The sequence below is a fragment of the Coregonus lavaretus genome, assembly GCF_964263955.1.
Source record: "Coregonus lavaretus genome assembly, contig: HAP1_SCAFFOLD_908, whole genome shotgun sequence".
Taxonomy (NCBI): Eukaryota; Metazoa; Chordata; class Actinopteri; order Salmoniformes; family Salmonidae; genus Coregonus; species Coregonus lavaretus.
Window position 1 is genome coordinate 121,665 of NW_028164981.1, and position 23,870 is coordinate 145,534.

The 23,870-nt window shown below is 41.7% G+C and overlaps 1 protein-coding gene across 3 annotated transcripts in view; it reads right to left on the reverse strand.

Annotated features, from left to right (window-relative positions):
- LOC311116392 (diacylglycerol kinase beta-like) overlaps positions 1-23,870 on the reverse strand; it is a 59,936-nt gene that overhangs the window by 14,837 nt on the left and 21,229 nt on the right. For 2 of the 3 annotated variants that reach the window (XM_084191479.1, XM_084191480.1), the window contains 8 exons: positions 23,746-23,850; positions 22,704-22,777; positions 21,937-22,011; positions 20,242-20,327; positions 19,293-19,382; positions 18,875-19,035; positions 13,964-14,028; positions 2,438-2,528 (listed from right to left, as the gene is read on the reverse strand). In XM_084191479.1, coding sequence (XP_084047605.1) covers positions 2,438-2,528; positions 13,964-14,028; positions 18,875-19,035; positions 19,293-19,382; positions 20,242-20,327; positions 21,937-22,011; positions 22,704-22,777; positions 23,746-23,850 — 747 coding nt within the window. Of the gene's footprint in view, positions 1-2,437; positions 2,529-8,769; positions 10,123-13,963; positions 14,029-18,874; positions 19,036-19,292; positions 19,383-20,241; positions 20,328-21,936; positions 22,012-22,703; positions 22,778-23,745; positions 23,851-23,870 lie in introns of those variants that run through there. The other variant, XM_084191481.1, reaches the window with a different exon arrangement.

The following is a 23,870-nucleotide window of genomic DNA, read 5'->3' on the forward strand; positions in this document are numbered from 1 at the left end:
GCAAGAGAGAGGGAAGAGGGAGGGAGCAAGAGAGAGAGTGATTACATTTACGTCATTTAGCAGACTTACAAATTGGTGCATTCAACTTATGATAGCCAGTGGGACAACCACTTTTATTTTATTTTTATATGGGGGGGGGGGGGGTAGAATGAATTAATGTTATACTATTCCAGGTATTCCTTAAAGAGGTAGGGTTTCAAGTGTCTCCGGAAGGTGGTCAGTGACTCTGCTGTCCTGGCGTCGTGGGGGAGCTTGTTCCACCATTGGGGTGCCAGAGCAGCGAATAGCTTTGACTGGGCTGAGCGGGAACTGTGCTTCCGCAGAGGTAGGGGGGCTAGCAGGCCAGAGGTGGATGAATGTAGTGCCCTCGTTTGGGTGTAAGGTCTGATCAGAGCCTGAAGGTAAGGAGGTGCCGTTCCACTCACAGCTCCGTAGGCAAGCACCATGGTCTTGTAGTAGATGCAAGCCTCAACTGGAAGCCAGTGGAGTGTGCGGAGGAGCGGGGTGACATGAGAGAACTTGGGAAGGTTGAACACCAGACGGGCTGCAGCGTTCTGGATAAGTTGTAGGGGTTTAATGGCACAGGCAGGGAGCCCAGCCAACAGCGAGTTGCAGTAATCCAGACGGGAGATGACAAGTGCCTGGATTAGGACCTGTGCCGCTTTCTGTGTAAGGTAGGGTCGTACTCTGCAAATGTTGTAGAGCATGAACCTGCAGGATCGGGTCACCGCTTTGATGTTAGCGGAGAATGACAGGGTGTTGTCCAGGGTCACGCCAAGGTTCTTTGCACTCTGGGAGGAGGACACAATGGAGTTGTCAACTGTGATGGCGAGATCATGGAGCGGGCAGTCCTTCCCCGGGAGGAAGAACAGCTCCGTCTTGCCGAGGTTCAGCTTGAGGTGGTGATCCGACATCCACACTGATATGTCTGCCAGACATCAAATCAATAATCAAAGTGTCCCTCTTGAAACATTTCTTTAGCAATAAAATAACATAGATCATGCTAATTATGCTTGTGTAACAGTGTTGCTTCCATCCCTCTCCTCGCCCCTACCTGGGCTTGAACCAGGGACCCTCTGCACACATCGACAACAGTCACCCTCGAAGCACCGTTACCCGTCGCTCCACAAAAGCCGCGGCCCTTGCAGAACAAGGGAAACAACTACTTCAAGGTCTCAGAGCGAGTGACGTCACAAATTGAAATGCTACTAGCGAGCACCGCCAACTAGCTAGCCATTTCACACCGGTTACACTCACCCCCCTTTTGACCTCCTCCTTTTCCGCAGCAACCAGTGATCCGGGTCAACAGCATCAATGTAACAGTGTTGCTTCCGTCCCTCTCCTCACCCCTACCTGGGCTTGAACCAGGGACCCTCTGCACACATCGACAACAGTCACCCTCGAAGCACCGTTACCCGTCGCTCCACAAAAGCCGCGGCCCTTGCAGAGCAAGGGAAACAACTACTTCAAGGTCTCAGAGCGAGTGACGTCGCCGATTGAAATGCTACTAGCGCGTACCGCTAACTAGCTAGCCATTTCACACCGGTTACACTTGAGCCAAAGCATCTCAGTTAGGTGTTTTCAAAACTTTACATGCTCATCTGACAGCGTTCACTGCTGAGTGATGATTTACCATCTATGTCGAAGCCATTTGATCTTTGGCAAGCTGGAAATGTCCACCAGAAGGGGCCCTGCCACCAGCCATGACTCCTAACAACCTTATACTAGTACGGCATCCATATTAGGAATTCCCTCAGTTGCCAGCTGTATAATAACAGGCCACTTCTCTGTCCTCTCTCAGTTGATTTTAATACAGAGCCTGTATTCCACACTATACCTGCTCCCCTTCAGTACCGTACTGTCCACAGCTAATTAATGAAGACCTCTGCCACCGCTGATGGCTCTGAGGAGGGGGAGATGGATCGGATAGACACCACCTTCATTATCCCTCAATATCACACACAGCAGGGTCGTGCCGGGATAATTACCTGTGTGTTGGGCTGAGGATCAGTTAGGGGAGTGGGAGGGGGAGAGGGGAGGCCTCCCTCCCTCCTCAACACTTCCAGAGTGAAATTGGTACAAATGGAAGGCTATTTGTGGATCAGGAGGTGGCTGGTGCTCAGTGTCTTAAAATGGTGTGCACTAAATTAGAGGCATTATTCTCTCTCCCAGGGAGATTGTACATAGGTGTTTTACTTTTTGCTTTTTGTTCTCACTGCACTGATGTGATGATTGTGTCTGCTTTCAAAGACTTCATTTTTCATGTTAACAGTAGGTGTTATTGTTGCAGAGAACAGTACAAGTGAGAATAGTTTGTTATATTATTACTTATTTATTACACAGTAGTGCAATTAAATGGTGACAAGTCATAGCATTAAATAGCATACAAATACTTAGTCCCAATCTCCCAAAATTGAAAGCAGGCAGTTGTATTTACCTCAACCTCCAGAAAGTCGTGGAGCTTCTTGCATGTGGCCGAGAAGGTCTCAGAAGTGCCAAACTCAAAGTACCACAGCTTATTCTTTGTTCTGAAAAACAAAACAACAAGAAGTGTAAGGGGACTAGGAGGAAACAAAAATCTATCTCTCCCCACATCAAAATCTACTGCCATACAGTGAGCAATACAAAAAGTGGACAAAAAGTGGATAAAAAGTGATTTCCCTCTCTCTCCTCGCAATTTCTCTTTTAGTCAGTCTGGGTTTTATGGAATAGCTCTCTGTCTATAATAGCTTTGATTCATGTACAGTTTGTCAGAAATGTATTTATTTCAGACTTTTCAGAATTTATTTGGAAGTATTCTCCACCATTTTTTATCAACAAAAATATATATTACAATAAAAAAAGTTTTATTGTCACATACACCAGATAGGTGCAGTGAAATGTGTTGTTTTACAGGGTCAGCCATAGTAGTGCGGCGCCCATGGAGCAAATTAGGGTTAAGTGCCTTGCTCAAGGGCACATTGACAGATTTTTCACCTTGTCAGCTAGGGTATTCAAATCAGCAGCCTTTCGGTTACTGACCCAACACTCTAACCGCTAGGCTACCTGCTGCCCTACAACCCACTACTGTAAATACCATCCACTATTGTTTGAGAATTTAAAATACATTTGATATTGGATTTAAAACATATTCACAACATCTCCAAAAACATACGTCATTCATTAACCATAATGTCTCACACACGTAGAAGCCCAAAGGCTAACGTAAAGCCGATTAACCACCAGAGTATGTGGGGTGGGTACCTAGCATTAAAACACAGCAAGGGGTGAGAGAGGGTAATCTAACTGGCCCTTCAATTAACTGAGGACTGAGGTGCTGCTCCCCTGTTTTCCTAGGGGCACACTCTCCCAGAGCTAAGCCTGATGATCAATGACCCTGCTAGTTAGAGTCACCATCTGTCTTTATAACAATGTGATACTCTGTATAGAGACTATATGCTTTTACTTTACTGAGCCGTGTTGTATTTATTAAGCGTCTCAGAATAGGAGTCCGGGACTAGGATCAGGTTCCAACTGTCCATTTATTACAATCTAAAAGGCAAAACTGATCCTAGACCAACACTCCTACTCTGCGATGCTTTATGAATACTGTCCCTGACGTTAATCTGAGGATTGATGCAGAATGTAGGCTACACATTAAGACAGAGCAAGCTGTAAAACAAAGCAAATAGAAATTCAGAAATAATCCACATGGACTGTTGAGTGAGAATGGATAACTGTAGGCGTAATACCCAAAGGGAAATGTTCATACAGAACATAGAACAAAAATCTCTATGAAGACAGGATTTCTTATAGACACTCCAAGGTTTAAAAGGCCTACAAGGTGAATCAATATTGCTAAACGCTCTGGTAGCCACAGTTTGGCCAGCAAAGATGAGTTGTCTCAACTTATTGCACTCTGCCCATAGAGTTAGTGAGCTTTGAAAGATTCATAATAACTCGCAGCTCCCCCTGTGAGTATGAATTAAGTGGGGAAAGAAAATATCTATCAACATGTGTTAAGAAAGATGTTCAAACTTCTTTCGCCTGGCAAAAACAGATGGAGCAATCTTTGAAGGAGGAATATTAGCTACTCTTTGTAGACCCTGTACTGTACATGTAGTACACATTGAAGTGAAGTTGAATAAGTTAATTTAATGAGGCATAAAACAACGATGGTGGACTGATTGCGAGATTTCTTTGAAAGCACACCTCACAGCCATTGGTTAATTTAGCCAGAAACCCCAACAGAAGATTTATCATCATGGGGCTTTCGACAGAGAGAAAAAAACAACCTTACAACAGTGCTGACATGCAGAACTGAATACAATAAAAAATGTCCTTCTTTTTGCTGGAATCAAAGCCTTACAAGCGGGATGTATTAGTGTAAGCAGAGTAACAATCACTAAATGATTGATTTCCTCATTAGGAATTTTGTCAGGACCATTTAGCCGCTTTGTAAATGAGCTTTCATTAGCCACTTGCAGGATAGCCCGGCCCGATGTTGATTTATAATGTGCAACATGGTCAATAGGTGCGGAAAGAGAGGAGTAAGGAGAGAGAGAGAGAGAGAGAGAGAGAGAGAGAGAGAGAGAGAGAGAGAGAGAGAGAGAGAGAGAGAGAGAGAGAGAGAGAGCAAAAGAGAGCGAAAGAAAGAGTGAAAGAGAGAGAGAGACAGTGGGGGGAGACATGGGGCATGCTGAGAGGGCCTACTACACAATAACACATCTACCATCTCTCAAACATGACTTCCAACAGCTGCCCTGGGCTCCATGTGCAAACCTCACCATAAATCTGTGCGCTTAGCAGACTTGGGTTCAAATATTATTTGAAATAATGTAAAATACTTCCATTGTGCTTGATTGAACTTGCCTGTTGCAATGTACCAATAGAAAAGTCCCCAACATGCAATTCCCCTGACCTTACACTTAAGGCAGGCTAAAGCAAATGCTCAATGTAGGCTATTTCAAATATTTCAAATACTATTTGAACCCAGGTCTGGTTCCTACTCACAAGAAACTTGCCTATGGCAGCCGAGAACGAAAACACACAAGCACTCCTGTTGCAGACAAAACACAAATACAGACGTGAGCATAATTTGCAAACAAAAAAATGCGGTGGCCTATTCACCAGTCTATTCAAAAACAAAGCAACTAGTGGTGTGACTGAAACTAAATGATGTGCAGTCTTTACACCTGCAGTGAGCTGTTGGACGAATTATTTCCAGCACTAGCTGAGGTGAAATTATTTTGGTTTGTTTTTGTTATTTTCAAGAGGCTCTCGCACATCTGAAGCCCTGCGACCTTTAAGACACAGGGGAACTACCCAGGTCTCCAAGCAGCTGTATTACTTGGTTGCCAGGCGGAAAGTTTCTCTCTGTTTACATGAGAGGCAAACTCAACAGGAGGCTATTATTCTCCTCCGATGTACAGTACCTTTTGTACAGCGCACCACTTATCACCACAGTAATAGGCTTAATACAGCATGTCTAAAACACATAACATACAGTACACACAGCACACACAGTACAATATAACCAAAACCAAACACAGCACTTTGTAGACAGTCTCAAGTCGAATGGGAACAGATAGTCGAAATCTAAATGTCCTGTTTGTTCCCTCCACTTAATGTAGGATGTCTAAAACACGTGTAAAACATACAGTAGTTTATACAGCAAATTCACTCCTTTACAGTACAATATCAAGTTTATATTGTACTATAAACAGAACCAAAACACAGCACTTTGTCGTCCTCAAGTCTACTTAATGTAGTTATACAAGGGAATAGATAAAGTCAAAATCAACATATACTACTAGAACATTGACTTTTTTACAGTACAATATAACCAAAACCAAAACGCAGCACTTTGCCTTCTTCAAGTCTACAACTTTGTGTAGTAGTTAAACATGGGAATAAATAGAGTCATCTGACAGTCCTGTCGATTCCCTCCACTTAACCTAACAAGAGAGCCATGGCAACAAATCACGGCCTTATCTCCCTGTTCATTAAGTAATTAGGAGCATCCCATTGGCCCCATCGGATTCCCATCCTTTTTGTGCTGATAGACTGGCGCTCAGCACCATGATCTGACACACAGCTGGAACAGGGAGAAGCTCCAATGAGATGGCCATTGAGGATCAATGGAGAATCAACTGAAAATGATGGTCTGAACAGGTTGATACTTTTAATGTGGGTCAAGAGATTTGAATATAAAGGGGTTTCATTAACCAGAGTGTGTCCATAATATCATAACATATAATATATCGCAAATGTAAGTTAATTTTGAAGATCAGATACACAAAGAAAGGTACTTTTTCCACCATTGAGTGCATTACAGACAATTTGTATGGGCGGCAGGTAGCTTAGTGGGTAAGAGCGTTGTGCCAGTACCTGAAAGGTCGCTGGTTCTAATCCCCGAGCCGACTAGGTGAAAAATCTGTCGATGTGCCCTTAAGCAAGGCACTTAACCCTAATTGCTCCTGTAAGTCGCTCTGGAAAAGAGTGTCTGCTAAATGACTGAAATGTAAATGTTGTAGCTACAACTTCAAAGACAACACTCTCAGGTTTCAGCAAGCAGCTCCCTGAGCAGACTTAACACAGTATTATGCCCCTGTTCTCTCCTCATTAGTCAACTCATCTACTTTATAAACCCCTGTCTCGTCACTGTATTAAAAAGTGTCAAAGGCAAACAGGCTTCAGTGTAGCATGGCTAGGCTATCCCCAGGCCACAGCACCTTGTAATGCTCTTTAATGCTCTTTCTACTGTCCACTGTTAGCATGAGGCACAGAACCATTGATTTTTCCCTCTGACACTTAATCTAAGCCCCCATGATCTATGACCTTATTTTCACACTAATTAATTTTTTATCAGAGGTGATAAATATCACATTGACATAACCAACTCTTTGTGCATTGCATCAATGCACTGTTTTGTTAAACATGACACCGCCCCGAGTGCTACAACACTGACTGGAGCTTGAAAAATGGCCTGTGTTGTGTTGTCTCCCCTTTCTTAAAGAGATAACGCCAAATAAAACAGTACAATGAATGGGTTTGTTTGAACTACAAGCAAATGATCCCTGGGTGTATTTATAATATCAGTATCATCCCAGCAAAACAAAATTGGTTCTGTGAAAGTTCCCAGAACATTTGTTAAGTTGCAGCAAATGTTCTCATAACACAAAAACTGTCCAGTCTTGCTGATGATTATACAATGTTTGTATAAAACATTCGCCTGATGTTGCGAGATCGTTCCCAGAGCACATTTAGTCTGTTCTTTAAAGGTTCCCAGAATGTTTCATTAGATTGTGGGAACATTGTGGGGATACGACAAGGTTCCCAAAACACTAAAACTGTCCAGTTGTGCTGATATTCAGATAATGTTTGTATCAGGGTGCACAAAACATTCCTTTGATGTTGCAAGAATATTGACAGATCAGCGTTTCTGAGTACTTTAAAGGTTCCCAGAACATTTAATTAGGTTGTGGGAACAGTGTGGGTACAAGATATGCTCAGTTGTGATGACATTCATACAATGTTTAAGTTAGGGTGCACAGGACATTCCCTTAATGTTGTAAGAATGTTGACAGAAAACCTGCTAAAAATTCCCAGAACATTTAATGAAGTTATGGGAGTTGTCTGGGATGTTGCAAGAATATTCTTGTGATACTCACATATTGTACTTAAGAGATTGCACAGAACATACCCACAATATTGCACGATGTTCCACAATTTCCAAATAAGTCTGTTTTTATTACTGTTATTTGTTTTATGTTTAGAATACTATTCCATTGATGTTCACACAATATATATTTTACCTTGTCTTGGAGGTAGCCTGATGAGGACAGCTTGTCTGTCGAAAGGTTGGTTATTAAATGATTGCATCTGAGCTCCTAGAGTTTGCGGCTCTCCTTTTCTTTTTCAAGTGTTCTACTCCGCTAGCCAGCACCTCGCCTAAACAGGTGTGCCTTTCTTTCACCTTCAGATTAACCTTGTCTTGGAGGCCCTCAGAACATTTCAAGAAAGTTTAGAAAATGTTCTATTTAAGTTTTACCTAATATTACCACAACATTCTCAGCATGCACATTTCTAGTTCCTTGAAGCATACTAATGGCAATTTGCATTTGAGGATTGTATTGTAGGCCCACTACAAGGTGATATAGACACACAGCATTTCATTTAATCCATTTAATGTAATTTTTTCTTGTCCAATATTGAAATACAAATAATCCTAGATTCATCACAATACATATACTGAAGTAACAGAATGGTTTGGAAGGGATATGGTCCTATCAATTGTTATAATATAGGGACTACAATAATCAGACACATAAAATCTAAAAACTAAAAATCTATCTAATGTACATTATTTGCAGTCTGTTATCTCTCACCCTAGACGTGAACATACTGCTGGTGGGAAGGTGTGAGAAGGGAACCGTGTAGCCAGCTGGTGGCTCTGCAGGGGCCATGGGGGCTCGACAGAGGCTGGGGGACACAACAGGGACTAGGAGACTATCGGAGGAGTGATGGGGAGTCAATATGTGGTTGGGGTCTTGGACAGTAAGAGCTGCTGCTACAATGTGAGAAATCAGAGGGCATTGAGACTACTATAGGGGTTTCATCTTAGAAAAAAAGGGTTCCAAAAGGGTTCTTCGGCTGTCCCCATAGGAGAACCCTTTTTGGTTCTAGGTAGAACCCTTTTTGGTTCCATGTATCACCCTCTGTGGAAACGGTTCTGCATGGAACCCCAAAGGGTTCTACCTGGAACCCAAAAGGGTTCTACACCATTTTTAATTAGAGTTTATGGGATTTACTGAAGACTGGTGGCTCACTTCTGAGGTCCAGACAAGTGTGAAACTATGTTTATATAGGATATACGGCTGTGTGTGTGTGTGTGTGTGTCCATGCATTAGTGAGTGTGTGCGTTTGTTCATTTTTGTGTGTACAGTATATGTATGCGCTCACTGCGTATGCACGTGTGTGACTGTGTGTATACTCACGCTGGGCTGGGGACAGGGCCACAGGTGAGATCTCTCTAAATTACACTCACAAGTGGCCATTAATTATAGATGACATCCTGGTCAGACAAACGATTTCATCCTCAAATGAGGTCCGAGGGCGGCCCCTGCCCAGGTCCACAGGGGCCCAGCGGGGAAGCGGTTTGGGAGTGTGTGTGGCAGTGTGTGAGTGGATCTAGTGGGCCCTGTACGCACGGCAGGCTTTGATGAACACACTCATTATGCTAAAGAGCGCTCCATGCCTGGGCTTCCCTGTGCCTCCAGGAAAGGTTAATGCCGGAGTGGTTCAACAGCACAGCCACAGGCTACATGAGGGAGAATGGTAATAGAACCAGTGCCTAAGACAGTAGTAGTAATAGTAATAGATTGTCATACATCAAATACAATACCTCAGGCTTAGAACACAGACCTGTGTTGGTGGCCATTGAACTGTTGCTAACAGGTTATTGAAATTGGGTGAAAGTGTAACTGCTTTTGAGTGTACAAAGGCAAAAACAACGGGAAAATCTCTATCTCGCTATAATCACCTCTCTCTCTCTCTCTCTCTCTCTCTCTCTCTGAGGCAGAGATTAGTGTGTAATTACATGGGAGATCAGTAAAAAGAGAGAGAAGAAAAGGAACAGTGTATTTTAACTAGGCAGAGGGAGGTAGTGTGTGGTGTCGTCAAGGACCGACTGATTGTCTTACTTTTAATCCTCGACCTCATTATCACCTCTTGGTCAGGCTGCAGTCAGTAAATGAATCTATCTGCCGACGTGTCAAATCTTCACACTTTCTCCCTCATAATCACACAGAGGTGCCAATACAGCCCGGCCCCAGCATTCATTACATTCAGCAACCAAATCCCTTCATTTCATAATTAAAAAAACAATATGCCATTATTTTGTTGCTAATTAAACCTGATCAAATATGTATGTCTTCTTTAAGGTCAACCCGAAGACAAATGTAATTGATATCCTCTGAAGAATGAGAGAAAGACTGAAAGAAAGAAAGTAGGGCAGTGTCTGTTGTGATTTCTATGGGGGAGGAAGGGAGGAAGGGAGGAAGGGAGGAAGGGAGGAAGGGAGTGGTGGGATGCTTCTTCCATTCATTGTAGCTTAGTAGCCTCCCATGCCAGTCCTGATGGCTACTGAAAGACACTAATACAGTAACTGAGAGACTGTGAATATATATGATTTGGAAGAGTCATACATTTATGTGCAGTTCAACTGTGACACTCGTAAAACTGGGGGTTTTGTGGGAATGTGTGTTGAGTTGGGCCTGCTGTGAACCTTCATGTGTCTTGGCGTTGGCTTTACACAGGCCCAAATGTTCTATCCTGCACAGACAGTGTTCTCTGCCTTACACCCGCTATTGAACACTGTTCATACACTCGGAAGGAAATGGCTCCATGATAAGTTGCATTCTACTTGCAATGGACATGAGCCCATTGGACAAATCCAACAAAATATATGCTACCTTGAAAAACTATAATCATGCATTATTCAATTGGCAAGGATAGTGTGTAATAGAGAGATCCTAAACCCATTCCCTCCTGTAAATTATTCATTGAATTCAAATAACAGATGGTATAATTTTCTTAAAATATCTCAATCATTTTTCACATGGGCTTAAAATGGTTTAAAACAATATATTTGATGTCTTTGTATACATTATTTTTGTCCTGTGTATTAATATATATAGCCATATAATGTAATTGATTGATATTAACAGTTTGGGAATTTAGATTTAACCCAATGATTTAAAAATACGCAGTGTGGTTAAACCTGTACCTTCAATGTATGGCTACAGTAGCATTCAAATATGCTTAAAAGACACATATTGTAAAAAAAAAAAAAAAAAAAAAAAAAAACATGCAATGCAAGGAAAATTTGAGTACTCTCCCAAATTTCTCTTTGTACTGCAGCAATCCTTGCAGATCATGTAGCCTAAACGAACCTTTGGATAATAGTTCGCTAAATGTTGAACTAAAGTCAGAGTAAATATGATATATTAGTACAAATGGGATTATTAGGAGACTGTGTGTCATCACTCCGACAGATACAGTGGGGGAAAAAAGTATTTAGTCAGCCACCAATTGTGCAAGTTCTCCCACTTAAAAAGATGAGAGAGGCCTGTAATTTTCATCATAGGTACACGTCAACTATGACAGACAAAATGAGAATTTGTTTCTCCAGAAAATCACATTGTAGGATTTTTAATGAATTTATTTGCAAATTATGGTGGAAAATAAGTATTTGGTCAATAACAAAAGTTTCTCAATACTTTGTTATATACCCTTTGTTGGCAATGACACAGGTCAAACGTTTTCTGTAAGTCTTCACAAGGTTTTCACACACTGTTGCTGGTATTTTGGCCCATTCCTCCATGCAGATCTCCTCTAGAGCAGTGATGTTTTGGGGCTGTCGCTGGGCAACACAGACTTTCAACTCCCTCCAAAGATTTTCTATGGGGTTGAGATCTGGAGACTGGCTAGGCCACTCCAGGACCTTGAAATGCTTCTTACGAAGCCACTCCTTCGTTGCCCGGGCGGTGTTTTTGGGATCATTGTCATGCTGAAAGACCCAGCCACGTTTCATCTTCAATGCCCTTGCTGATGGAAGGAGGTTTTCACTCAAAATCTCACGATACATGGCCCCATTCATTCTTTCCTTTACACGGATCAGTCGTCCTGGTCCCTTTGCAGAAAAACAGCCCCAAAGCATGATGTTTCCACCCCATGCTTCACAGTAGGTAGGTATGGTGTTCTTTGGATGCAACTCAGCATTCTTTGTCCTCCAAACACGACGAGTTGAGATTTTACCAAAAAGTTCTATTTTGGTTTCATCTGACCATATGACATTCTCCCAATCCTCTTCTGGATCATCCAAATGCACTCTAGCAAACTTCAGACGGGCCTGGACATGTACTGGCTTAAGCAGGGGGACACGTCTGGCACTGCAGGATATGAGTCCCTGGCGGCGTAGTGTGTTACTGATGGTAGTAGGGGTGTAACGATCCATCTACTACATCGATGTATCGATTTATATTCCTATGATCCAACTACATCGATCTGTGCTCGGCGAGTTGGCCTTTTGGACAACATATATCAATCTAACATCGTTTTAAAATGTAATAAATCGATTGTATCGATACTAGGAAATAACCCATTGGATTTAAGCACGTCAGACTTTATATGGATGTTTTTTCTTAGCACTTTTAATGATAAAGGCTTTAAACATTACTCAATTCAGTCTGCCTATCCGTGACGTCATCGCCCCGCGCCAGCAGCAGCGCAAAGGCGCAAAGACAACAAAACATAGCATGGCGGACGACAGAGGAGAAGCCGACGAGCGAGAAATTATCAAGCCACCATTGCGGTCCTTACAAGAAACAGGAATCTAGGAAACTTCACCTGCACTGTCCAGTATCCAGGTATTTATTTCAGTCACACTGGTAGAATTTTTGGCTAAAAGGTTACTGAATCGATTTCAAGTCACTGAATCATTTCGGATCGTATCGTTGTAAATGAACCAATATCGTCCTTGAATCGTATCGACAACCACGAATCGTGATACAAATCGAATCGTTGTTAAAACAAATCGTTACACCCCTAGATGGTAGGCTTTGTTACTTTGGTCCCAGCTCTCTGCAGGTCATTCACTAGGTCCCCCCGTGTGGTTCTGGGATTTTTGCTCACCGTTCTTGTGATCATTTTGACCCCACAGGGTGAGATCTTGCGTGGAGCCCCAGATCGAGGGAGATTATCAGTGGTCTTGTATGTCTTCCATTTCCTAATAATTGCTCCCACAGTTGATTTCTTCAAACCAAGCTGCTTACCTATTGCAGATTCAGTCTTCCCAGCCTGGTGCAGGTCTACAATTTTGTTTCTGGTGTCCTTTGACAGCTCTTTGGTCTTGGCCATAGTGGAGTTTGGAGTGTGACTGTTTGAGGTTGTGGACAGGTGTCTTTTATACTGATAACAAGTTCAAACAGGTGCCATTAATACAGGTAACGAGTGGAGGACAGAGGAGCCTCTTAAAGAAGAAGTTACAGGTCTGTGAGAGCCAGAAATCATGCTTGTTTGTAGGTGACCAAATACTTATTTTCCACCATAATTTGCAAATAAATTCATAAAAAATCCTACAATGTGATTTTCTGGAGAAAAAAAATCTCAATTTGTCTGTCATAGTTGACGTGTACCTATGATGAAAATTACAGGCCTCTCTCATCTTTTTAAGTGGGAGAACTTGCACAATTGGTGGCTGACTAAATACTTTTTTTCCCCACTGTACATGATGTCAAACTACCCAAGCAAATTCAATTACCCACGCCATTACTCCATACTGCTAGTGGAGACGTATTGGTCACGTTAAATATTGATGGGAACATAGATGCCACATTTGTTCATCTCCAAAGGTGAACACATCTATTTAAGGTAATCACAGATGCTAAATATGAGGCAAGTCCATTTACTGTATCAAGTGGCTACTGAAAAAATAAGAAGAAAGAGTCTATTGCAATGCGAAGGTTCTAGCCATGTTTTTAATGGACCGAAGTTTAGTATTGTATAGAGCTTTCTGTCTTGGTGAGTATTTCTGTTCATAGATGTCACACAATCAGAGGTTTTGAATGTCACTTTTTTCTCATATTGCTAAATGAATGATCAACTTCAGAACCATCCCTAGTATGTTTTAACTATACACTTTGACAGAACCTACTGTATACATTGACCAATCAAACAATCTAAAAGTCCCCCTGTACCAATGCAAAATCCATTTGACTCATACATATGTTTGATAAGTAAACAAAATAAATCAAGTTAGATATGGGCTAAAGTAAGAGGAGAGAGAGAGAGGGAAATGTAGCATCACTTTATACCAGTGCTAACCATATACCAGTTAGAAGTGGCAGCTTCACAGGTACTGACAGTCAACAGGGAGGGAGGAGTTAACAGGAAGTGTTGGTTAAAACCCAACAATACATACCTGCTGTTAAAGCGTTCAGGGTGTCTCTCCCTCATCATGTGGAACCGATGTGCAATGGAAGCATCCTTAATAAGGGAGAGAAAATAACATGGATTCAGCAATGACTTTGATTTTGATACTCATTTATACAGTGGAAAAGGCCTATTAACCAATGACTATATAAATAAGGGGTATACATATATTAGGGGTATAGAACTATATAAATATTTTCATTTTTAAATAAGCTACAAGACTAAAAGGGTTTAAATATTGTAATTTCAATTAATTAATTTATGAGATATAAAGATGTAGCAAAATACAGGCAAGATGTTGGTACTAAAAACAATACGATGGCTTTTAAACACCAATTAAAGTCAACTTCTTCCCCTCTGCTGATAAGCATCTCAGCCAACTTTCTATTGCATCCAAAAAACGACACATATGCCTGATGCATATTGATATGCCTAAACAGAACCAGGGTGTTTTGAATTCCTGGCCAACTGGAAGGCGGGCGGTGGCTTAGGTTTGAGCCAGGGATGAGGGTATTGACAGAGAGCTTGACGAACAGCACGCCGTCTTTCCACACAGGCTAATTAATTAAACACACATCGCTAGTAATCACAGCTCCCAACGTACAGGATGCTGCCGGCTCCCCTGGCAACCAACTTGTTCTCTCTCTCTCTCTCTCTCTCTCTCTCTCTCTCTCTCTCTCTCTCTCTCTCTCGGCTAGAAGTGCACCACATCGGTAGACTCACAGGCAGTGGTGGGTGTTTGTTTGGGTGTTTGCGTGCATGCATGTGTGATGACAATGACAGACTGTGAGATTGACAGCTACTCCAGTAATCAAGAGAATCTAAGGAAAGAAAATCTGTGCCTGTTTGTTGAAAATTCAGTGTATTCTGTGAAATGCTACCAAAAAAGTTGACTACCCTTGGGCCATTTGAAGATGAAACCTCACTAGAATTTACCATGGTCTTTGAGAGTCACGATGATTGCCAAGTAAAAACAACAACAACTGACGAATAGTCTTCAACCACAAAAAGGGGGGAAACTTCAGGAAACTTTTGGGGTTTGTTCCTATCCCCCCACTTGAGAAATCTGTTTTGACCCGCTCCTTCTTGAGTGGCTCTATTGAAACACCAGCCACAGGGAGGACCCCCTGCTAGCTCTCAGTACAAGATGTAGGAGAAGCCCAAAAAAATCAATGCCGTTTTTCTTGATGTCTTTTCAAGACGCTGTTAAATAAAGACCAAAGAATTTCCAAGATCCCCGCAGACTCTATTTATCTTCAACACAAGCCAGAAAAGGTGAGATGATGGATATATCTGAAAGATTGTAACTTGATTTTCTTACAAACAGGACAATAACTGAAAACAAGAGAGCGAAACGAAGGAGGGGTTGTTTCCCTTTTGGTTTGAAATCTGTGAAAATATACTGTAGCTCAGAAACCAGTGAGCAACCACTTCAAGTAACCTCCAAATTGAAGAGGGTACACTATAACCCTGTATACAGTATGTCAAATCAAAACGAATTTTATTGGTCACGTACACATATTTTGCAGACGTTATCGCGGGTGTAGCGAAACGCTTATTTTCCTAGCTCCAAAAATGCAGTAATACCTAACAATACAAAACAATACACGCTAATCCCCAAAAAATTTAAGAAAGGAATTAAGAAATATAGAAATATTAGAACGAGCAATGTCAGTGTCCGGTGTATATAGACATTGGTGTGTATAGACATTATGGACAGTATATTAATAGAAAAGGTGTGTACAGCAGTAGTTATAAAGGATGAGCCTTGACTAGAATACAGTATATACATAAGAAGTGGGTAAAACAGTATGTAAACATTATTAAAGTGACCAGTGTTCAATGACTATGTACATAGGGCAGCAGTCTCTAAGGTGCAGGGTTGAGTACTGGGTGTTAGCCGGCTAGTAACAGTGACTAAAGTTCAGGGCAGGGTACTGGGCAGAGGCCGGCTAGTGGTGACTTTTTAACAGTCTGATGGCCTGGAGATACAAGTTGTTTCTCTGTCCCAGCTTTGATGCACTTGTACTGTCTCCGCCTTCTAGATGGTAGCGGGGTGAACAGGCCGTGGCTCGGGTGGCTGAGGTCCTTGATGATCTTCTTGGCCTTCCTGTGACACCGGGTGCTGTAGATGTCCTGGAGGGCAGGCAGTGTGCCACCAGTGATGCGTTGGACTGACCGCACCACCCTCTGGAGAGTCCTGCAATTGAGGACGATGCAGTTGCCATACCAGGCGGTGATACAGCCCGACAGGATGCTCTCAATGGTGCATCTGTAGAAGTTCCTATTTTTCCTATTGAAGTTCCTGTCCGTTTCTATTGTAACTAGATGGACTGCTTCTGCATATGTGATGTACTGTATGTGCTACTACATTCTACTAAAGCTACTTTGTCTCTTAGGGCCAATGTAATGTAGAGCAAGTTCATATGTACATTAAGAGGACATTAGCAGTAGATCATCTGAACTGATGATACAAACATCTTCAACCTCAATCCCCAAACAGCAGTAGGGCAATGGAGTCTCACTCTCACACTCCCTCTCACTCATCTTGGGGCCGCCTTCAAATAATTACCATTGTAAAGCTCTGGCACCCAAATTAATACAGGACATGTGTAATGTAATGTGCCCTCATAGCTCAAAGTTTAGTCCAATTATGAGTGGTGCTCAGGCAGCTGACGACTCTCCTTCACAGGGAGAGTAATGACTTTGACATGCGAGCCCGGGTCATTAGGCGAATTGACTGCATCATCTTAGGACCTCCTCTGTGATTAGGTCTGTCCCTCAGCACACTAAGCCCTGATTGAGATCATTACACTTCACGTCACTTTAACGTCTTCATAACGGGATGGCGCCATTAATTCCATTCAACTGGATGGAATGGCTAGATTGGAAGGATAGGAACAGGAGGTGTGCTAAAATAGTTGATGATGTGGTCGGATGATGGTCTATTGGGGAGATTTTATGACTTGGCGTTTGGTGTAAATCTTGTAAAAATGGAAGAGGAAGTTGTAGGTGATCCTAGTACTTTGTGAAGTTTGACAGGAATGGTGGGTTCAAAAATACGTTTTGAAATATACTGTCCCCATCCAACACTGTTACCCATTCATTCACCAACCCCAGGGCTTGTACAAGTTCAAACAGACGCCTTTCGGTTTGTGCAATGCCCCAGCCACCTTCAATGCCTGATGCAATGGCAGGTTGATGCTTATTGTCATGAATCTTGCCCTGGAGGCAGAAATGAGCGATTTCTGCTGGATGGGCCAGTTGCAAAGTCAAAATTGGCTGTATTGTAAAAATTCAGGAAAACAAAAATGATATTTTTGGTCTTAATTTAAGGTTAGGGTTAGGAGTTTAGGGTTAGCAGTGTGTTTGGTTAAGGTTAGGGTTAGGTTTCAAATCAGATTTTATGACTTTGTGGCTGTGCCAGCTAGTAACCATTCTGCAGAGCTGCCTCCAGTGCAAGATTCATGACAATAAATGCCAACCTGTGATGCAACGCTTAGAATTTTAAAGATAAACAGATATGTACACTCAGTACATGAAATGTTTTAAATCCAAGAATAAGATGCTTATGATTACACTTTTCTGTGCCTCGACATACTGAAACCTTTTGGTTACTACTGATCTTCAGAGTTTGACTCTACAGAAATGTCATTACAGAAACAATCTTTCTTCATCTGCATAATCTCTGAGGTAATTATTAGCATGACTTGTTTTGTAATCTTTATTATATTCAGTGATTTCTTCCAACGGAAAACAAAATCTGATGTGAAATGTAACACAAAATATATCACACTCAATTCCATCGAGGGCTCAGCATCTTCCTAATCCTGGGCAAACAACTTCATTTGTCAACACTTTCGTTAGATACTAATCCCACTGTTAGAAGGCCATGAAAATAGTGTTATAGCAATGAAGTCTATTGGTTGCAATGGCTTAAAGTAATACTTCTGCTAAGGCTGCTACCCTTGTTTGGTTGAAGGGTATTGCAATATCTGACATACATTCAGAAAACATGTTTTGCCTCAAGCCATGACGAATATTGAGGAATTATGAGAGAAATTATCTTTATTTATTCCCATGCTTACAACCTCTTCGTCTGTTAAGTGGACCTACCTTCGTCATTACGGGACAAAGCCAGGGCATTTATTTGACTAACATTTGTAAAGACATGCATCACTCATTTCCCCGTCATGTTCGAATGTCACAACACCAAGATGCCACCGTCTCCCAACCTGCAAATGTCAATTACCATATTTCCCCTGACATTTATCAGTAATGACCCACATGAGCTGGGTGTAATCAGTGTCATTATGTTGAAGATGGACAGAGATGGGCCTGACTCTGCTGTTGATGAGTTTAAAGGTACGTAACACCATGCAGATGCACACAATACAACATATTTTTCAATCAAAGGTGGTTGAAGCTTAAGCACATCTCAATAAAGGCTTATTAACTAGCATCTGATCAAAATGAGTAAGATTACTCAGAAGAACATATGATTATGTTGCTGCTTTAAATTCGGTATACAGTATTTATCCAGTTGAGGCCTTTATATAGAGTATTCGATTGAAATGGATGATCCACGATAAGCATGAAGTTGTCAGTCTTGTTGTTTTAGGTGAGCACCTTAGATCAAACATGGCCCTCTCCTATTGACTAGTCCAGTTTGTTGACCCACTGTTCTTGCTTAAAGGGATAGTTAATCAATTTTAGATATTTAGATATGTGTTTTACTTATCTTGAAAGCCATCTATGGACAAGGAGTGACTGCAATCCACACTTTAGTTTTGTTAAATAGCAACTGCCAAGATTTGCTAATGTTAGGAAGCAAATATTTCAAATCGCTGAACTATCCCTTTAATGTGACACACTCTGTAAATTAGTGTAAGTAACTCACCACCCCAATAGAGAAATAGTTGTTGACGATGCTGTAAGGCACAGGGTCTCCCCTCTCTTCTTTGTCCGTGGGTGTGACGTCAATCTTCCAGCGGTCCAACAACACCTCAGAGCTGTTCTCTATGTCCCTGAGGATATTCAGAATGCTCTCTCCCTCATAACCTAACACACAAACAACATAGGATAGCTTATAATACCCCAGACCAGAAGATAAAATGCATTATAGTATAGGCCATAAGTATTTTAATATAACATTATTCTCTGGAATTGTATTTATTCCTACTGATTTATTCCTACATGAAAACATTGGTACAGTCAAAGGAGAAAATTAATATATGGTCAAATCTAAATTCAATATCATGAATCACATAATTTGATTTTTTGCACACTTTGGGTCAGTAAATTGCCATTAAACATACCTCCTCCCCATCGCAGACACCTTGCCAGGTCATTTCCTGTTCCAAGGGGAAGTACACACACAGGGGGGTTCCTGTCCAGGTTGGCCTTATCTACACAAAAGGTACAAGAAAAACATAATGACATCATACTGAATTACTATTATTATGCCATTTAGCAGACGCTTCTTACAGTCATGCATATACATTTTACATACGGGTGGTCCTGGGAATTGAACCTACTATCGTGGCGTTGCAAGCTCCATGCTCTACCAACTGAGCTACAGAGGACCACACCCTCACATTCTGACCACAACAACAAAATTGAACACGGATCCACTTTAATATACTGTATTTAATTTTTTTATTTAACTTTGATTTGCCCAGGTCTCTGAGTAAAAAAAAGAATCTCTATTGGACCTAATCCAAGTGCAGCACGGTCATCTGACCATCACTTAAATCTAAACACAAGTACACAGTGCAGCTCTGACATCTGTGCAACAACAGATAGACCTTGACTCGACGTGAATGTCCAGTCTCGCAGGCTATTTCAGGAGAAGCATTCATTCTGTCCATGTTATTACTTCTTTTTGTTTTGATTGATAAAAAATTGAGGCAATTTTTTAAAGGCAGAAAAGGGAATAACTCTTCAAGAAAAAATTGACTTCAGGATATTTCTCAAATGACGACTAATATGTCGATTTTGATCATCCTGTTTTATTTTCCTTGAATACGCAGGCTTGGATGTAATGAACATGTTTATATTCAAATCATAGAAGTTTATTTGATGATTTCTTGCAAAATCACGAGTGCACTGTTTTTTCACCAAAGTAATACAAATTAATAATAATTGAAACGCACAACAAATGTCACTGTACGGCACAAATGTACTGTTTTTAAAGAGAACACAATCAAATGTTAAGGAAAGGGGAAAACTGTTATAATGCAGAAGTTAGTGGAAGTGCACACTCACCTATAAAATCCAGAATCCAACCGACTGTCCCATCCCCACCACAAGCTAACACTCTGAAATCTGGAACCTCTCGGAAGAAATTCAACCTTGAACGCAACAAAGAAATCATACACACAATATCAATCATGTAATGCATGAAATAATCCCCTTTTAGAGAGAAACATATTATTTTCTTGATCTACTATAAATTCATTACAAATCTTTAGACATTTTGTCCTGAAAAATGTTACTATTTTGTCCAATAGTAAATTGAACTCAAGGCTACCTTATTCAAAGCTAAGTGTTTGATCTCCATACTTATCCCTATTTTATCTCACATCTATATGGTAACTCTGCTGCACTGGAGCGGCTCTGCAAAGGCCCCTGTAATCTCACAAAATAACACATATCACATTGACAATTATTCCTTCAGCCAGCTAGTCTGTTCAGAGGCTAATCGGATCAAGATGGCCAATGTTCAGTCCAACTTCTTCCGTTCCTTCACAATAACAAAGCCCTAACTGAATGAGGGAGCCTCCAAGCCTCGTATGGCGGATAAATGATTCGCTCAATTACTCTCCAACTGGGACCGCAAACCGTATTAGGTGCAAAACAGACGGCCGCGAACATGAAAGGCAACTTTGGGGATATTTAAATACCAAGAAACAAACACTTAATTTGGGCTAATTGCGTTAGCGCTAGCGCTAATTGACAGCAGTGTGTGCGGCTGCCTCGGCCTGCTAGTGGCCACGGTGACCAGTCACCTTGTTAATGCCAACCGCATTACATACACTTCACCAAATATTAACAAGGTTACACCCGGGCAAGGTCATCTGGAATGTTCCCAGCTAAAGATAGAGGGGCTTCTTCTGAGTGCAACAAGTCTCTTAGAGCCTCGTCAATAAACATGGCCTTCCCAGCCAACAAAGCTCAAAACACAGAGAATCAATAGTGAAGACACAATATGGCCGACAAGGTCAATTTCAAATCTTACAACTGTGTAAGATAGATCTATGGAGTAAAGCCATTATGTACACCTTATTTTGCCCCTCTGGGCCACCGTAATTATGAACACAAACTAAACCTTCTACAAAAGTTTATATTGGACTTTTCCTCTTCGCAAACCATTTACATTCTGCTTTTAAAAACTAATCAAAGTCCAGCAACATCAGAGCACGAAAGTGATGCGTTCTTGCATTTCAGAATGTTCTGAAATTGGTGTGTCTAAACCAAAAGGGACGGAACCTTGTGCATCGAAATGATCTGCTCATCTTCTTAATCATAGACATGGATGGTCCACAGCCCCATACCCATGCCTGTGCAGCCTACAGCGGTATGCGTGATCACACATCAGCATGCCTCGCGTCACTCACAATGTATCGCTATTCCCACACACTGTAACCAATACTAGACTCAAGCACAGTGTTGTTGTCTCACTGTTTGTGATGTCTAATCTCACCTTTCAATCACGTCTGCATATGAATCCTGATTGAGTGAAACGCTCAAATTGAGAGACCTCCCTTGCATGAGATGTTGGATATTATGACTGGCCAACAGCGGAATACATTAGGGGTTTGTAAACAGTCGCTCATCCACCACTCTGATTCCACATGTAACTTGAGGGTAATATTGATAGTTGAATCATGACTGCAGAGTGTTCTGTGCACTTTAGGTGATGTTACGGAGTCTGTGTGAGATGATTAGAGCAGAACTTACCCAGGCATGGGTCCGTTCTTGGCCAGGTTGTATACCTGCCGAGGGTTTAAGAGGTACTGGAATTTTCTGTAGATCCTGGAGGAGAGGAGAAGAGAAGAGAGGAGAGGAGGAACAAGAAGAAGACAGAAGAAGAAATTGTGACAACCAGCAATACAGTGTTGAGTTGACCCACAGAAACCTACTGAAGCATCTCCCCCTTACAGCTACCACAAAACATCTGGACCATGAAGAAAAGTCAAAATGCAAACACTTAATTGAAATGTGATCAACTGAACCCTACACTGTCTGTATGCCATTTTGCTACAGTATGATTGACAGCTCCAATGCCCTATCAAAGTGTCATTGTCAGCAACTGGGAGGGCTATAGGAAGAAGTCATTAGAAAGACTAATTCATTTTAATTTCAATTTCATTATATCAACTGGCTCAAGTCATATTTTGATCTCATCATTTAAACAAATGAGGACTGAATTAATAAGGAGTAGAATGAATATATTCAGTAATAACCCAATTAGGCCCTGGGTTAAAGAAGGAGGCCTACATCTATATACTGCCAACCAGCGATGTGACAGTCAATGATAGTGCCATCTAAGAACCTCTGCTGAATCAGGCAGGAGTCCGTAGGTAAAAGTTATGGTGTTTCTATTTGACTAACTAAGCCATGAGCACTCTGTGTGCAGCCAGGGGCTATGCAGCTCTTTTATTGAAGAGCAGTTCTGAGAATCCCTTTTTACAGAGAGGTAGAGTGTAGGGAGAGAGTGTGCTTACCTGTCTCCCTGCTTCCCTCCACTCTTTGGATTCACAAACACTAGCAGAGGATGAGTTCCCTCTATTGTTGTGATCTATGAAAATATATCAAAACAGAAAGAGATTTCAGTCCAATTGCTTATAATGTAGTAGGCTGATCTTACGTTAGAGTATAGCGTAAAATCATTATTATAAACTGTGAATAAAAAATATTAATATTTATTTAAAAAAATGCCTGGCTGCTTCCCCCTTGTCCCTCTTGTTACTGGTATCGACAATTAAAAGTGAAAACATTTCTCATATGAACAACAGACATACAACACCCATCAAAATCCCAGGAAATCAACTGAACAACGAAATCCCTCCTAATTCCAAGTTATAACCATCACCATCTCCTGATTGGGAGAAGCAGTTTGAGTCTTGAGTGACTCGGAGGCCATCCGTAGGGACCAGCCTCCCCATCGCTACCTCTGGTAGAGTGGATAGAGTGAAGCAGTAGGCCTCTACCACGCTGGAGGCAGCCAGGGCTGAGGCATAAACAAAACAAGCCCTAATCGCAGGCTGTAGCCTACAAGTTCCTGCCGCTGAGTGGCGGGCGGCGGCGACAGTACGCCCGTGCAGCTCCCTGACACAGATGAAGCTCTTAACTCTCCCTGTCTGCTATCCCAGCAGGCCGAGCGGTGGATTAATGAGCTCTCTGTCCAGCCAGGAGTGATCCATTACTTCCTCTAATTATAAATAATAATCCTGATTATTACGCTGGTTAGCCAGAGAGGGCAGAGATGGATGTGGCGGGGAGATGATTCAGGTTGATTGTCACCGGTTGTCTGTCTGTTAGATATTAGGGAGGATTTGGATGGAGCTGGTTCTTGTTTTGTTCACCAGTAGAATCTAATCTCATATTAATCCCACCAGTGTCATTTCATATTATCCTGCACTCATCAAAATAAAAATTGTGGTTAGATTAAAAATGTCAATTTACAGTACACATTCTTCACTCAATTCTACTAAATGTTACCCTGATGCTTCTTTTGAAGAAAAATAAAAAGGTTTGGATTGTCACCTGTAGTCCTTGGCCATCCACTGTGACTGAGTTGGCTCTCTGCATCTTCCCTCTGCCTCCTGATTGGCTGGATCTGGAATCTTTCCTCACCGTAGACTGTCTTTCCTGGGGGTCAAAGTGCACAG